Source organism: Buteo buteo, chromosome 3 (genome assembly GCF_964188355.1).
Source record: "Buteo buteo chromosome 3, bButBut1.hap1.1, whole genome shotgun sequence".
NCBI classification, from domain to species: domain Eukaryota; kingdom Metazoa; phylum Chordata; class Aves; order Accipitriformes; family Accipitridae; genus Buteo; species Buteo buteo.
Window position 1 is genome coordinate 44,013,533 of NC_134173.1, and position 17,780 is coordinate 44,031,312.

A 17,780-nucleotide genomic window follows, 5' to 3' on the forward strand; every position below is an offset into this window, starting at 1 on the left:
GGCAGAATGAAGAACTGCCCACTGTGGGAGAAGATCAGGTTTGAGACCATCTGAGGAACCTGAAGGTGCACAAGTCCATGGGACCTGATGAGATGCCTCCATGTGGGTCCTGGAGGAACTGGCAGACAAAATGGCTAAGTCCCTAACCATCATATCTGAGAAGTTGTGGCAGTCCAGGGAAGTTCCCACTGACAGGAAAAGGGGAAACATAACCCCCATTTTTAAAAAGGGAAAGAAGAAAGACCTGGGGAACTACAGGCCAGTCAGTCTCACCTCTGTGCCTGGCAAGATCATGGAGCGGATCCTCCTGGAAACTACGCTAGGGTACATGGAAAATAAGGAGGTGATTGGTGACAGCCAACATGGCTTCACTAAGGGCAAATAGTGCCTGACAAATTTGATGGCCTTCTACGATGGTGTTACAGTGTTGGTGGATAAGGGAAGAGGAACAGACGTCGTCTACCTGGACTTGTGCAAAGCATTTGAAGCTGTCCTGCACGACATCCTTGTCTCTAAATTGGAGAGATATGGATTTGACGGATGGACCACTCGCTGGATAAGGAATTGGCTGGATGGTCGCACTAAAAGAGTTGGGGTCAACGGCTTGATGTCCAAATGGAGAGCAGTGACAAGTGGTGTTCCTCAGGGGTCAGTGTTGGGACCAGTGCTGTTTAACATCTTTGTTGGCGACATGGACAGTGAGATTGGGTGCACGCTCAGCAAGTTTGCCGACAACACCAGGCTGTGTGGCGTAGTCAACATGCTGGAGGTAAGGGATGCCATCCAGAGGGACCTTGACAGGCTTGAGAGGTGGGCCTGTATGAACTTCATGAAGTTCAACAAGGCCAAGTGCAAGGTCCTGCACATGGGTTGGGGCAATCCCAAGCACAAATACAGGCTGGGCGATGAGTGGATCAAGGGCAGCCCTGAGGAGAAGGACTTGGAGGTGTTGGATGACGAGAAGCTCAACATGACCTGGCAATGTGCATTTGCAGCCCAGAAATCCAGCCGAATCCTGGGCTGCATCAAAAGAAACATGACCAGCAGGTCCAGGGAGGTGATTCTCCCCCTCTACTCCACTCTTGTGAGATCTCACCTGGAGTACTGTGTTCAGCTCTGAGGCCCCAAACATAAGAAAGACATGGACCTGTTGGAGCAGGTCCAGAGGAGGGCCACGAAGATGATCAGAGGGCTGGAGCACCTCCCCTATGAGGACAGCCTGAGAGAGTTGAGGTTGTTCAGCCTGGAGAAGAGAAGGCTCCGGGGAGACCTTATAGCAGCCTTCCAGTGCTTAAAGGGGGCCTACAGGAAAGATGGGGAGGGACTCTATGGGGGAGTGTAGTGATAGGATGAGGGGTAATGGTTTTAAACTGAAAGAGGGCAGATTTAGATTAGAGGTAAGGGAGAAATTCTTCACTGTGAGGGTGGTAAGGCACTGGAACAGGTTGCCCAGAGCAGTTGTGGATGTCTCAATCCCTGGAAGTGTTCAAGGCCAGGTTGGATGGGGCTTTGAGCAACCTGGTCTAGTGGAAGATGTCTCTGCCCATGGCAGGGAATTTGGAACTAGGTGGTCTTTAAGGTCCCTTCCAACCCAAACCATTCCATGATTCTATGATAAGTAAGTTCTATTAATAGGTGGATTTCATTGGATGTAAAATGGTAAATCAGTAAATATATTTCTTGAGAATATGCATCAGCTATCTAGAATTACTTAGATTGGCATCCCTCCATGGTTTTATACACAGTTAAATTATGGCACAGATAGTCTCAGCTGTGACTGTCAAGATGTAACTTTGCTATCGCTGTTTCTAAAGAGTTGCATATCTAATTCATCAGTCATATTAAAGACAGTTCTTGTGTCAGTATTAAATCTTCACCTGTGTATCTGAATTCAATGCTATGTTCTTTTGACTCATGTCATCACCAGTAATGCAGCATCTGCATCTGAAATTTAGCCAATAACAGAAGGTCCGGAATACAACCTGTCTTACTTTCCCAACCAGTATTAACTCCTGCACCACTGTCAGTGAGGCCAGTTCTGCACTTGGAACTGAACCAATGCATTTGTTAATGATGCATACACAGAATCCAGCTAATTTTCAGCTATAATGGCTCTGGCTACATAGAACAAAGCAAAAGATTATTTTCCCCTCTGTAATCTAATCAAACTTGGCTTTCAGTATATGCAAAGAATTGATCTGTTAGGAAAGAAATTGTAGTTTTTTACTTGCATCAATCACTTCAATGGCACATCTGGCCTAGATATTTCCTGACAATATCATGGAGTGAGTGGTGAAGTAAGGAATAAAACTGATTACCAGAATACCGATTTCCAGATCTTTGACCTGATTTATACATGTGCTTATTAAGTTGATTTTGGTACTGCTTACCTATTAGTATTACCTGTAAATGTTATTTTCTTGCCATGATGTAAAAATATGTGCATTACAAAAAATTTTAGAGGGGCGTTTATATATATTTTTTTTGCAAACATGTACAGGATGCTAACAAAGGCCCAAGAGAGGCCATGTAGAGAAACAGGGCAAGACTATCAGTATGGTAAGAAAAGTGATCTATCGCACAGTCCTAGCAGTCTGCTTGCAATGGCAACATGCCAAGATGCCGGTCAGATTTGCAGTTGTGTGGCTTTGTGCCTTGCGCTGCTTTTGTATTCATGACATTTACACATTAGAAAGTACCTTTACAGAGACTAACTTTCATTTCAGTTGTGTAAAGCTTTGTGTAAATGCATGTGGAACAAGGTTTTCCAGGATGCTCTGAGCTTTTTAATCATCTGGCCCTTTCGCTTGCTTTTCTTCATGTATGAGAAGGTAGAGGGGCTTGGGAGCAAACATAGGTGGATGGATAGGTGCTTGCCCTGAGGACAAAGGCACCGGCCCCTTTTCTTCTTCAGCATCTGGAGCGAGAAGGTACTTTGCATCGTATTTTTGGGAAAGGGAGGCCTCGTGTGGTCAGTCGTCAGAACAGCTGCCTGCCGGGCTGGGAGGGGAGCCCAGCCACAAGCGCTCCCTCCTCCAGCTGAACTGTTGTCGGGCAAGCCAGGCCTATAAACATGGACATACGGGTGGTATTTCATAGCAATACTGATGACTAGATTAAAGGAAGAAGAAACACCCGAATATGATTGCAGCTGCTCTGTTATTGAACAGGTCTGAGGTAGGAAATACTGTTCTAATGGGTCCTTTTTCCCTTATTGTGTTAGAAGGTAAGATATCTTTCGTTGCCTTCCCAGGCATCTAAAACAGGTAACAAAAACTCAGAAGTCCATGTTTGATATTAAATTAATTAGTTGAACAAGAGACTTGAAATAGAGCAGTGGTCTGTCTGGTAACTGACAAAATGACAACATTTTGATTCAAAGGCAACATTAAGAAAAAAACACAAAAAACTGAATGAGTGTCTAGTGCCTGTAAATTTAAAAATAATGTCTAAGGTTTCCAATGCTCAGTTCTTTGCCTTGAGATATTGTAAGATTTAGCTGTGAGGAACTGTACAGCAGCCTAGGCAGAGACCTGTGAGAATTATCAGTGAGTCATAGGTTACAGCCCTAGTGCACAACAGGGTATTCCAGCACTCTTACCTTAGACATATATCTTGGAGAGAAATAAGTCCAGTCATAATGTATTTATCTCAGTCCATTGGCTGCATTCTTATTATCAATTCTAAGCACATTCTCCAAGTTTTCGAAGAATTACAACTAAATTAATTTCCCCAAAATGTAGGATTTACCATCAGTAACACACTGACTGCTGTCAGCCAGGATTTGTGAGAAGCCTCTCATCATGCCTGACCCTCCGAAGAGATTATTTTTGTTTGTGACTCTAGCTGGGAGTAGTCTCTGGGGAAGGCACGGGGCTGCCCTTGTGCCCACTCACGTGAACAGTGGGGGGCCGGAAGCTGGCTCTTTGTTTCTTCCCTTTTGATTTATAAGATTTGCCCATTACCTTGTCTCTTTCAGTGACTTAAATCCATTCCCTTTCTTAACATTTGTCAAAATTTCCCTTAAAATCAAATGTACGTGTTATTGGGCTGTAGGTCTTGACATACTAGGTTCAGGTCTTCAGGATACTAATGGTAGGATTCATCTGGCATGCAGAAGTTGCACGTGGGAGTGGGTTATCAGGTTCCCATGAAGTAGTTGCCTTCACTGCGGATCAAGCAGTCAGGACGAAGAGAACAATATTCTGGACTCTGTAATCTCACCATGGTTTTTGATTTGCTCATCTCCCTGATGCAGCAGATAGTCTCCAATGGATGGACTGTCAGCAATCAAACTATCTGCAGTGTGAGATACAGAGGAAGCATTTTCTGATGACGGAAGCTAGTGTTTGTTGTCAAATGCTTTCCAGGACCCTACTTCACGGAGGAAAAAAACCCCTGCAAAACTGTTGAATTTTCTAATTTTGTCTAGGAAAAAAAAGACCCCAAACACAATTGAGGAGCCTTGAGATTGAAAGAACACATCTGGAGGCAAAAGAAGTGTATATTATTCTAGAGCTTTATTCCTTCTTGCTCTAACTTGAGTGCGTTTTGCAATAGAGTATTTAAAGCCATAGGGTCCAATTCAGGATGTCTTCTGGCAATATGTATTGGTTTTTTTCCCCAGGAGCGTGATGCCAACGTCCCTGAAATTCACAGTGGAAGTACTTGTTCAAGAGGAAAAAAAAAAAAAAAAAATAAAAGCTTAAAATAATAACAGGCTAAATGCTGCCATGTGACCTTTTTACCTGCGCATCCATCTTCCTGCGCCCCCGGGGGATGCTGCGAAGGGTTTTGCAGGCGGTTTCCCCTTAGGAAGGGCCGTCCTCCGAGCAGTGCCGGGGCTAGCAGGGGGTGTCCCCCGCACCCCGCGGCCACCCCCTTCTTTCAGTCCCCAAGCGCAGGCCGCCGCGGGGCGGGCGCGGCCGCCGCTGCGCGCCCGCGCAGGCCTCCTGCCCCGCCCGGCGCGGCGCGGCGCGGCGCAGCGCTGCAGCCGGCGGGCATGGCGCCGCTGGTGCTGTACCACTGGACGCAGTCCTTCTCCTCGCAGAAGGTGAGGGGGGCGGCGGCCTGCGGGCCGCGGATTGCCCCCGCCCGGGGTGCCGGCGGGTGCGGGGCGGCGCGGTTCGGTGCCGGCCGGCCCTGCCTGCCCGCGCCGGGGGCTGGGCCCGGGGGAGGGCGGCGCGGAGGGGGGCCCGCAGCCGCGGCAGGGCCGGGCCGGGCCGGGCCGGGCGCCGGGGGCCGGGCCGAGCCGGGCCGGGTCCGCAGAGCGGGGAGGGCTGTGCGGGGAGTGCTTCTCCTGAGGTAACCGCGGTGATGCCCCTGCAGGTGCGCTTGGCAATAGCCGAAAAAGCCCTGAAGTGCGAAGAGCACGATGTAAACCTGCCGCTGAGCGAGCACAACGAGCCCTGGTTCATGCGCTTGAATTCCTCTGGAGAAGTACCTGTCCTGATCCATGGGGAAAACATCATCTGCGAGGCAACGCAGATTATCGATTACCTCGAAGCAACGTTTGTAGATGGTAATCCCACAGGCGTTTCGGTGTGAAATCCTTCCCCGCAGCCTGCAGCAGTGTTCGGGTCAGCTCCGTGTGGCTACCTGGTGGTTCGCTGAGGACCAGAAAACGTTTATAGTCTCACAAGTAAACGGGCTCTCCTAATAGTTGGTGGTATGGGGTAAGAACACGTTCCTTTAAAATGAACTGGAGGTCTTCCAGCACTTTACAAGCAGCTGCAAGTAAAAACGTGCCCCACTGCCCTCCTTACCCCTTCGGGAAGGATGGAGAAGTCAGCAATGGCAGCGCTGCGCTCTGCTAACCCTGTGGTGAGACTGCCACGAAAAACAGCGCGTTCAACAGGGAGCTGCAGAAGTGCGGTTGTTGGGCAGGTCCTGCTTCTCTGCAAAAAAAAACCATCACCCCAAAAAAACAACCAAAAGATGCCTAATTCCAGAATCATCTTGGGCAGAAAAGGGAAGTAGAATGAGTAAATTATTCTTGTAGCCAAAATGGAGTGAAGAGGTAAAAAAGTAGGAAGAAGGAACCCAGAAGTTATCACATGCAGGCTTTTGAAATTCTTCATATCTCTAGTGCCAGAAAACAGACTGCCTCAATTTTTGAAGGAAATGTAGAGCTGTGTGGTTTTAGGTGTGAAGAGGCAGCATTTTGTGTTTCAGGCGTTTAGCGTTGCAATTTCTAAGGCACGAAGAAAACTTCATCATTGGGTGAACATAATACATATTTAATGCTGGTGTTTTCATCAAATGAGGAGTCGGGGCCCAGGTCGATCAAGGGCAGGGTAAAACTTATTGGTGTGCAGGAATACTTCTAATCATGCTTTGAGTAGGATTCCTGTACTGTAATTTTTACAGCATTGCAGCTGTTGTAATGTTTCAGCCGTAACTACAACCTCAGTTGTGCCCTGCTGTGAGAGGGCTAAAGGGTTCTGTGCCATGGTCGTCCATTCCTAGAACTACAAAATAGACATTGAATCTGTTTTTCTGATTTGAAGGCCTCTTAAATACGTGTTTATGTGGGTTGCTGCATAGGAATTGGAATTATTAAAACATTTTAAAATTAAGTACGTGTATATATGTTTCTCTGAGCTGTGATAACACTGTTGAGTGACGGTGGGGTGCAAGTGAAGCTTTCTTAACCGGCTGTGTCGTCTGTGCCGATTGGACATGACTGAAGTTACTTTGGAAATAGTACTTTTGGTCAATTCCATGGTTCTTCTTTTCTTAACTTTATTTTTAACTTTTGTATTGCAGAGGAAGTACCAAGATTAATGCCGGAAGAAGGGAGCATGTATTATCCAAGGGTGCAACACTATAGAGAGCTTTTAGACTCCTTGCCTATGGATGCCTACACGCATGGCTGCATCCTGCATCCCGAGTTAACAGTGGACTCCATGATTCCAGCCTATGCTACCAGCAGAATTCGTAGTATGTACTGGTATAGATCTGAATGCCTATCAGTTAATAGGATGTTGCATTACATTCATCTTGTGTCTTCAGTGCACCTTAAGCAGAATATATTGAGTGCAGATTTTCAATTTTAGTTGCAGTCCTTGATAATTTGTGCATATACTTTTTATTGATTTTGTAGTCTGTTATGATTTGAAAACGGGAAAGCGGAAGTGGCATTTTTGAGGTGTCTGTGGAATTAATTTTCCTAATGATTGAAAATGTACTTCTTGTGCATAACAGAAAATGGCAGCTGTGACAGCTGTGAGTATTTTATTTTCTGATCTTGCTCTTTATGCCTATAAAGCAATTTCTAGGGAACAGCTCTATTACTGCTCACACCAAACCACTACACTGAAGGAAACCCATTTTTTTGTGACTGTAAATTTGTAATAAGTTTACCTATTAAATTAAAGCAATTGCTTTCTTCTCAAGGTGGTGCAAATGCAGATTAGCCTCAATGAAACAGAGTCCGTTTATCTAATATATTATAAAAGAATCATCAGGCCCTTTTTGTCTGAGGAATGTGGTAGTGTCAACTTGGTGCTGGGGGTAGGGAGGAAAAAACCACAAAGGTGTGAAGTAAATAGCTTGAGTTCATCTGACCAAGGGAAATTGTTAAAGTACAATTTAAACCAAAATCCTGGGTCCAAATAACACAACAATATAGAATCAGGATAAAGGATGAACTGGTGGTCTTGTAGAATCAATGGTAAAATGTCTTTTGACTTTCTTGGGATTGGTATTTTACCTGATGGACTTTTATAACATACCATTTTCCCATGAAAAAACATTTTGAGGGCAGAAGAAATAACTCTAGATTATTTTGCCCAGTCCTCTTTATAACAGAGAACCTCCTGAAATGCACTCCTGTTTCAAATCCAGTAGTTCGCAGAAATACTTGGTTTAAACAACATTCAGTGATATTAAGAAAAATCCTTGGCAAATAATCTTTCAGTTTTTAGAGCTCTTCTCCACCCCACCCCCCCCCCCCCCGGGTTTGGATGCTGGAACTGGACAGCAGATTCTGTTCACTTTGGTATCAGATAGGGAGATAAATATTTAATTCTTTATTCTTGTTTTTTTTTTACTGTATGTACGTTCAAGGACTCCAGCGTTACTTTCAGCCACAGAACTGCACTGGGCATCCTTGTTCAGCTGGTTATGGATCACGACCTCAGTCTAGCTTTTCAGAACTGCTTGCAACCTTACAGCCCTCTTGCCAAGAGAAGTGGCCTGTATCTTTTCTGGACTATATCTTTTGCTACGATTTATGTTTTACATTGGACTGCGTTGAAACATCAATTGGTTGCTTAGGCCCAATTTATCAACCAGTCCAGACCACTGGGTATCAGTGCCATGTTTCCTTTTTTTTTTTTTTTTTATTTATGCCCCTTCTAGTCTTTGTACCATGGCAAACTTTAATTAATGCTTTTAGGTTTCCTTCTAAGTATTACAAAAGAACAAAATAGTTCTAGAACAAGGATCAAATCCCAAGAACACAGCTGAATGACGATTCCCTGTTTATGATTCTCCCAGTTATGTTCTGAGATCTCTCGATTTTTTTTGTCAATGTCAGTGGTTTATATAGTGGCAATATTTTTGTTTATTTTAAAATGCTCCATAGAGCAAAGTTAAATGCTGTAGAGGCTTTGAAATGTAATACAACTATACTATTACTAAATTCATAATATCATAAAAGATGATACTGTGTTAGTTTAAGAAGTTCTGTTTTCAACAGACTGTGTTATCGTCCTCCTTAAAATTTTTGGCAAGTCAGTTCTCTTATTAGCCATGCCATTACGTTGTCAGAAGTGAAGTCAGGCAGTTAGTTTTCCTTGTAGTTGCATGAATTATCCTTTATAAAACATCAGCACAGAATTGGTTTTCTTTCTGTTTGCTGGAAACTTCTTGAGCATTGCAAAGTATTTAGAAGTCAGTGTTGCTGCTCCAATGATCAGTGGTTATTTAAAAATAAATTCTTTATGAAAAGTATCTGGAGAGATTTACAATGGGTAATTTCAGTAAGAGGAATTAGCATTCTTTTTTTTTACTGAAGTAATATGAATTATTCTCTTATATCAGTGTACCGTTTGGGTTTGGGTTTTTTCCCCAAATGTGGATCACGATAACTTTATTGAACAATTGTACTTTACTCATAGGCATTATTTATAGTTTTTCTGTTTTCACATGGTAATAGTCAGTGCTTTTATTATGGTTCACTTTACGACATTGTCTTGTGTTCTGCTGTCTGCATGTATTTTTCCCCTCTAGCTTCTAGTTGGTATTAATTGTCAGTTTACACACACATATTCATATTGGTAGAGCTAAAATTACTACTTGTCTAAACTGGGAAGTTTTCTTACCTTTTTATACTTAAAGCATAGCCTACTTTCTTGATTCGAGGCATTTTTTTTAATAGCTCGTGGATGTTCCTAAACAATTCCTTTGCTTGTTCAAACTTCTCCCAGATGGTTTAGTTTTCAGCTTTGAAAAGCTGATCTTTTTCAAAGTGCTAGATATAATAAGCCACCAGCGAGTCATGTATTATGTTTATGCGTACCAAATCCAATTAAGTAATTAATTGCATATATAAGATTTTAGTTGTGTGATTACACCCTTAAAGTTCTTCATATACTATGTTGAAAGATGGCTTTCACAGTCATGTCAGGTTGAAACAAAGAATATATAAAACAATGAGCTCATTGCTCTCTAGCAAGAATTTTTTATCAGTTTAATTTATAAGACTTAATTGGAACTAATCTTAATTATCAAGTACAAGTGAGAGGTGATTCATGCCCTGTAATTATTCTTTTGTTCTTAGTTTATTACTAGAAAATTTATTTGTAGAAAATAACTTATTATTCACTATCTTTTGGTATTCTAGGTCTGTAAGTATGGCATTTTCAAGCAAAGCCCCATTTTAAGGAGAGAAAAGGCTTTACACATATAGTAGAAATCAGTAAAATTATCTTAAATTTTTCGCATCGTTTCTTCTTTAAGTCATGTAATGAATGTTTTTCTAGAACATCCATATACTCCATAGTGAACATTTCCAAAAGACATGACAGATTTTGGTGTCACATTTTAGCTAACTGAAAACACATTGGTTCCATATTCAGTGGTATATAGGCTTTTGCTTTGGAATTATGCACGTGACCCACAGTCACCTACAGAAAATCTCAGTATTGGGCCTATCTGCGCTTTAACAGCATGAAAAGTGTGTTAGGAACCCAGGAACTGAGGTACAAAAACATCAGAAACCTAAGGTATTTGTAGTAGCATTTCATGGATTTAGCACCGGTTTTGGCAGCAAAATGGTTTTATCTGAATAAAATAAAAATATTAACAAGAATTCCTCATTCTTGCCTGGCAGATCACCACTTAGTTCATTGCAAACTGATAGGCAGGTGTGGCGAGGTCAATTTATGCAGCAGTTAAGTTTTCCAAAATGTGATGGTTTTGAATCCCAACTTGGCAGTGATGCTTTACTGAAGTACCACTTCCCATTTCTTCAGTGTGATATTTGTATACAAGCTGTTGATCAGTTCCTGTGGATTGCATTATGGGTATGTTTGGATATCTGATGTCATTCCGTTGTTTTTTTGCATCAGGCCAAATAAGTAACACAGAATCAGAGTTGAAGAAACTTGCAGAAGAAAATCCAGACCTTCAAGATGCCTATATAGCAAAACAGAAGCGCCTTAAAGTAAGAAAACTCTTTGTATTCCCCCCCTTTATTATGAGCTTGTTAGTGTGAGATTTTTTCTGTCACGGTATAAACATTTGTTTCACCTGTCATTACCAGTAATGTCATGCAGTGGTTTAACCCTACAAGGCATGAAGCAGTCTGTCCCCCAGATCAGCTACACACTTCTAGTGTGTGCTGAAGTATCCAATTGGTCCCGCTGACTTCAAAGGTAAGTACGCATCAGTGCTGGTGTTGGGCTGTTGAGCACCCTGCAGGGCGAGGCAAACCTCAGTATCTAGAATCTCTGATGTTTTTCTTCTATTACCTGAATTGTTACCAGTATCTAAATGGTATCCAGCTGACTATGTGGAGAAAATAATCACATTATATGAATAAGCACTGTAGTATCTAAGTAAAGGTTTCTCTGATAAAAGTATAAACTTTCTACAATGATTAAAACACTAACCTGTATATATATTTAGTCTAAACTGCTGGATCATGATAATATAAAATACCTAAAGAAAATACTGGATGAACTGGAAAAAGTTTTGGATCAGGTTGAGACTGAATTGCAGCGGCGAAATGAGGAAACACCAGGTAAGGAATTATTCTTGCTAAATCCTGTTGATGCTTATGTTTGGGGAGACTGAGTAAACTTGTTGACAGCACCATTATAGAACTGGTTTTAATGTATCTGATTTGGTATTTTTAGTATATACTGATCTAACATCACAGAAGGGATCAATACTGTTTTAAATACTAGTTTAGTTTACTGCTGCTGTCAGTGAGTTCTCACTGTCTTATGAGAGTGCTTGATCACATTTCCAGGTTAGTGAGTATAATTAGCTGCACAATTTTGTAGTATTTTATCAACAAAATAAGAAAAACCTTAACTACAGAATGTTATTCTTGATGTTGTAGTTGTAGGCCTCAGTTCACTATAACGATCACAACCTTAATGTTTAATACAGGTTTATTACAATCTTATATAAATACTGTGCTGATATTGTGATATATGCAGAATTAGCAATCTGGGTAAGTGTTCTAATCATTAAGCACACACCCCCCCCCGCCCTCTTGGAAAGCAGTGGTGTTTATCTGCAATCCACCCAAATGAAAGTCAAATTTTGTTTAAATGGGATTAGTCTTCTGTTTACTCAGAGTCTGGTCCCACTCCCAATGGTGCTAATAGGTATCCTTCCTCTGACTTCACTGGGAGCTACATGAAGCATCAGTGAATATCAACTGCATCTGCTCAAATCAATAACTCTTTGCATTTGGCTCTATAAATAGCTGTTGTAATAATTATCAGTTACTATCAAAACAGTAGATTTGAACCAGCAATTGAAAATCTAGGTTAAATTTTCTACTGACTCAACAGCGAAAGTCACAGAAAATGTTGTAACTTACAAAGGATGGTAGGATTTTGTTCAGCAAACTAAGTCTGTCACCATTTCCAGCAGCCCCTTTGCTTTTTCTGCTAAATAGCCTTTCCATGGAGTGAACTGATACGTTATTGATGAGCTTATGAAAACTGCCGGGATCACAGGATTTAGTAAAACATATGGCTATTACCTACCTCTTGGAATTTTGTCTGAGGTATTCATATTTTTGAGGTTTGTGAACAGTGCTTCTCTAGGTCTTGGTAGACCTCTCAGCTTCTGCTTCTCTTGCTACTGCTCAAATCCCTCATTCACTTACTGTTGCTGCCACTGCATGCATCTTTCTTCACACACGTTAGCTTCTTTGGTCTTCCTTTCCATCATCTTTCTTACTTAATGCACTGGGTGAATCCCCAGGTATCCTTTCAGCAACATAGGATACACTCGTTCTCTGCAGAGACCTTTCTTCCAGACCTGCATAACCAGTTGAAATGGACTGGTACCAGCGGTGTGCCAAACTGTTGCTTTCCTCTGGTGGCAAATGAGTTGAAAGGGACATGGCAAAATTTCTCTGTTTCCACAGAGGTGCTGCTGAATGTTCATGCCAGCCTTTTTGCATGCCTGTTGTGTGGGAAGAACTGCAAAAGGTTGCAAATAAGGAAGGAACGGCACAGTCCTGTTTGAGATCTAGGCTAGAGCAGAGTACTCATGCTGGCAGCTGTGCTAACTACCAATTTTCATATCCTGGGTGTCAAAAGCTCTGGGTGTAGTCAATACAGGTCAGCCCTTTCGGGTGGTGGTTCAGATCACTGAAGTTAGAGGTGTGATGCTGCCTGGCAGTGCCTGCTTTGAGCCATCCCAGGAAGATTCACCTCTTTCCTTTGACTGGAGAGGGAGCCTCGGGGTCTCCATCTGTGCTCCTGACTTAATGGTGGGCAGTGTGAATATCCATTGCTTCTCAAACTTCTCAGTGTAAAAACCCCATGGTTTGGGGCATAGGAGGCGCAGAGGAAGGATGGGTAGACAAACTCAGTCTTCACACTGAACTGGTGTGTTTGGTGCAGGTCAGTCATGTGATCAGTTTCTTTTTGGCTTGAAAGTCTCCAGCAAATAAGCAGTTCTTGAGTGAATGCCATAGAGCTGAGTGACACAGGCAAGACGATAAATTCTTCAGGCAAGTGGTAGATTTTCAGTAAAAGCTAAACTGCCTGCCTCCTTTCCACTCCTGTTTAATTTAATCCAGATTTGAGAAATGTAGTTGAGGAAAGTAAGTGTTTACTGTGGGTTTTAATTTATGAACCTGAAATGTGGCTCTTTTTTCCTCAACAAATGTAGGCCAGGCTGCTGAGCCTAAGACTTTACAATATTGTGTGAAGAATGGACAGGGATTAGTAAAATGTTCATGGATTAAAGCCATATCTTAGCTGAAGTGTTGGTGGTGTTTATTAGACAGCATTTTGAAATAGTAGTAAACTAAATGTTAGCCCATGGAGGCTTCTACATGTGCTTGTATTCCATTAGCTCCTAATTGTTTGTGTTTTATCTCTGCTTAGAAGATGAAAATCCGCCTTGGCTCTGTGGTGATTTCTTCAGTCTGGCAGATGTATCACTTGCTGTCACATTACATCGTCTGAAGTTTCTGGGATTAGCAAGAAGAAACTGGGGAAACGGAAAGCGGCCCAACTTGGAGGCCTATTATGAGCGTGTCCTGAAGAGAAAAGCATTTTACAAAGTTTTAGGACACGTCAACAATATATTAATCTCGGCTGTTCTGCCAACAGCATTCCGTGTGGCCAAGAAAAGGGCTCCCAGGGTTCTTGGCACCACCCTGCTGGTCAGCATACTGGCAGGAATGGGTTATCTTGCTTTCATGTGTCTTCGGAAGAGGTTTGCCAACATGATGTTGTCGATTAGAACCAGGCAAAATTATTTTTAGACCTGTCTGTCCCTGGTGGTGAGTGGAGGGCATTTCTACCCTCCAGGAAAATATCCCCAATAAAATATAAACAAAATAAAGGTTATATCTGTGAATTAGAACATTGTCACACAGTAATCGTCGCCTGCTGTTGTATAATTGGATTGGCAATGCTGAGATATTTGTGGAAAATATATGTTGGGGGGACAGCAAAGGAAAGAAGAGACTTGCTTTTCAGACAAGGACCTGTAAGGGCTGTGACAGTGCTTTGTTAGAGTGGTTATTGTCTCCTTTACCCAGTAGCTGACCTGATTATAATGCTTTTATTTAATAGATATGCAGCAATGTGACAGCTTTTCACTGTGGATGAAATACATTACTGTGCAGAAACCAGCATTGTTGAAATACTGAAAATAGCACTTTCTTTAAATGCTCGGAGTAGGATTTAAGTGGAACATAGGCTCTGCGCCTGTTGTGTATGGGAGTGAGTGTCTCTACTGATTAATGTCTATTGATTTGCAGTTGGACCTACAGGAATGTGTTAAAAAGTAGTGTTGTGGAGCCACTTTAGTCACTGTATGTTCATGCAGCAGTACAGGAAGGGACCTGAAGCACATACGAACATCAATGGCTTGTGGGCCCCGTGAGTGAAATTCTCCATAGGCATCAGCGGTCAACAGATGCTAGACTTCTGCTGAAATCAAATGGGAGTGAAAAACCTGACACTTTTCTTATGAAAGCCTTTTGGGTAGCCTTTGACCCAGCCAGGTACCCAGCTCAGCCACAAGCCCTGGCTGAGTTAAACTCAACTATCTCAGTGCAAATTTCCTGCTTTCATTGGGGTGGCTTGATACGGTTGTCTCCATATTAGTGTCCCATGCACCCTTTCTTGTTTCCACTCTAAGCACTGGCTATTTTTTGTGCACTACTTGGCTATGTTAGCAATTGCATGTGCCTCTATGTTTGCCCACAATGTGCCATAGCCAGCTAGAAAAAGTATGCACAATAATGCATTTTGTAAAAATAATTTAAAATAGTTCACTCTCAGTCTGGTTAGGTAGCCTAGATTGAAAGTGAAATTGTAATTTAGCAATCTGTTTACTTATGGAGAGGTGTCATATTGGTGGTAAGTGAAAAATGTAGGTCAGTTCAGAGACAGATGATTTGTACTGCAGATTTTTTGCAAAGCTGCACGCTTGTAGTATGTAGGAAAGGTGTAGAAAAACACTTTGATTGCTTTCCACTACTCAGCAGATGCTGAGAGTTTTATTAGGTTTGAACTGAGCTTCTGTTTCAATGAGAAATGCACACTTACCTGAAAGTAGACTTTGAATCCTTTTGCAGCAAGAAAGCAATTGGGAAGGGCTGAAAAGTCTCATGACAGTTCAGTAAGATTTTTGTATTCTTGATGAATGTCTGAAAGCCTCAGAGTTTTGTTTGTAAGTTGTAGATAACTGCAACAAGCAAAACATAGCTTTAAATGTTTGTCTATCAACAACCAGTGCTAACAGGCCTAAGTACATTTTAGATCCAGTGCTGGTGGCTGTGGTCTCTCTGCACAATTGCTTTTGAGCATCAAGAAGATCCTCTCTCAGGTTTGCTGGAGAGAACTCAGGCAGTTTCTGTCTGGGCAGTCTCACCATCTAGCAGATACCAAAATGGATAAAATTGTTGAATACTCCTGCTTATAATTTAATATTGTGCTAGTTGTCTAGCAAAAGAAGACTGAAATCTCAGTGCTCCTTTTCAGTAATAAGAAACATCTTACCTAGGAAACTGCTTTTTTTTTTACATTTGTCAAAAAGTTTTATATAATTCTATTTTATGATCCAGTTGTTCTCAAGAACTTGTTGAATTAAATGTGCTCTATTTAGAAAAGCTTTATTATCTCTAGAGTACGTTTAAGTCAACAATACTATTAATGTGCTGGCAGCTTTAACTGAGTTTGTTGTTTGTATATAGCAGTTGATCTGCATTTACTTGTAACCAACAAATTCCACTAAGTTAATAAACACAGAGTAAGGCCTGTAACTTAATGCTTCCCTGGCATGTATTTCTGTCAGGCCATCTGTAAAATATAATCTGATCAAGTCAGGGTAAAATTCAATAGATATGACTTAGCTTTCTGTAGAATTAATTTACATTTTACTTTGTCCTTCTTCTTTTTTTTTTTTTTTAATGCGTTAGTTCTAGAGAAGAACACTTACATTTCCAGAGGTGTGCCAGTGTAGTTCACACCGGCAACAGTGTACAGGTTAATAACTGACGAAGCAGTTTTCCTTCCCCCCAAACCTCAGTGATCTCTGTGCTTCAGCTAGCACTCCTTGCCTGCCTGGAGCTGCAGGTACTGTTGGGAAGGACTGCAGTGACCACCAGGTGTCAGTGGTCCTCCAGGGCTACACTTTGGCATGCCTCAGACGTGCAGGAAAACACTAGTGTTCACAAACAAAATGTTTGTGATCTCAGCATAAGATGGATGTGAGCATCCTCATCAGACTAGCAGTCTCTCAAGAGCTCTTGAAATGACTGCTTTGGTCTATTACAGATTGGTTCTCTGATACCTATCGTGTGCTTGTGTGTAGTTTCTACACTGGATAAATAAGAGGGCAAAATTGAAATAATATCTGAAATTAAAATGAATGTTACTGAACAGCAGTTAAACTTGTCATGTGCAGGAATTAATGTGGATGAAACTTTTTATTGTGGAAAAGTTTGGATCCCTCTGTTTAGTTTGTGTCTTAGTTCAACTTCAATAGCCTACTTATGTTCACTGCCCTGAAGTACTCTGTGCAACATTGATTTCTGTACAGGTGGCAGCAAAAGGCTTATCCATGATTAAATTCCTCAAAATAGGATAAGATTTAGAAGCACATATGTTGTATTTGGCTCTTTGTGCAAGATAGCTTTTGTGTGGTGCTTGTAAAGTTTCTTTTCAGCCTGGCTTATTTTCTTTGCTCTGGTAGCTCTGTATACTATTTCAATTGGATACACAAGCAATCTTCTGGTTTTCATTTACTATTTGCTCTCATATCATGCATCAGATATATTTCATATCTTTCTATGTGGGACCTGCACAATAAACATCGATTCTAAGACCACTTTTTAGACTGGTTTATGTCTTCTGTGCCAGTAAAACAAAGCACATTTGAAGATCACACAGTATTGCTGTAAGGAGTCTGATGCTATTCAAGGAGAGAAGCCTCTGATACTTCAGTAGATTGTCTTGCATGTGTCTGGAAACAACAATTACAATGATAGTTTTCTTTGGTTGTCTGAGCTGTATATGCATGAGACTCGACAGAAGTGATTTTATAATGTAAAAAACCCATTTAAAGGAGGACAAGCAGGTTTTGTGTTTTCAATTAATCCATACCATAAAACCCACCACTTCCCTTCTCAGTGTGACCCTGATTCTTGGCTTACATTGTTGAGCTGCAGAAGCTGGGGCTCGTTTCTGTAAGGTGCACGACAAGCACGTAAGCTATGTCCACACTGACATTGTCCTTAATGAGACCAAACAGTGGGCCCTGACCAGTGTTAGTCTGGCCATAAGCTTTTTTTTTTTTGTCTTGCACTGTAGCAGTCTGCATTGGGTCTTCTTTCTTGTTAAGTGTAGGAATAGACAACAGTACTTGAGGCTTGCATACATTTCCTCTTGATATTTTGAAAATCAGCAGAGCTGCTAGGATCAGGTGGACAGCTGATAGCGCTTGAGTTTCAGGAGATTATGACACCTATGGTCTGTGGTCCAACTTTGAGGTGGCCTTGATCTTAGCATTAATCAGAAGTATACAGAACCCTCGCTGTGGAGCGCTTATGTCTAAACAGA

The 17,780-nt window shown here is 41.8% G+C and overlaps 1 protein-coding gene across 1 annotated transcript; it reads left to right on the forward strand.

Moving 5' to 3' along the window:
* Nucleotides 1-5,332: 5,332 nt before the first annotated feature.
* GDAP1 (ganglioside induced differentiation associated protein 1) lies at nucleotides 5,333-17,039 on the forward strand. Its single transcript, XM_075024352.1, has 5 exons — nucleotides 5,333-5,521; nucleotides 6,769-6,942; nucleotides 10,578-10,672; nucleotides 11,137-11,251; nucleotides 13,590-17,039. The coding sequence occupies exons 1-5, from the start codon at nucleotides 5,416-5,418 to the stop codon at nucleotides 13,970-13,972; spliced, it is 873 nt and encodes a 290-aa protein (XP_074880453.1). The 5' UTR covers nucleotides 5,333-5,415; the 3' UTR covers nucleotides 13,973-17,039.
* Nucleotides 17,040-17,780: the final 741 nt, after the last annotated feature.

Excerpts from the sequence above, each read along its gene's own strand:
- GDAP1 (XM_075024352.1), top strand. The coding sequence starts at position 5,416 with ATGCGCTTGAATTCCTCTGGAGAAGTACCTGTCCTGATCCATGGGGAA. Across the intron at positions 5,522-6,768 it reads CGAAGCAACGTTTGTAGATG|AGGAAGTACCAAGATTAATG; the intron begins GTAATCCCACAG and ends TTTGTATTGCAG. Across the intron at positions 6,943-10,577 it reads TGCTACCAGCAGAATTCGTA|GCCAAATAAGTAACACAGAA; the intron begins GTATGTACTGGT and ends TTTTTGCATCAG.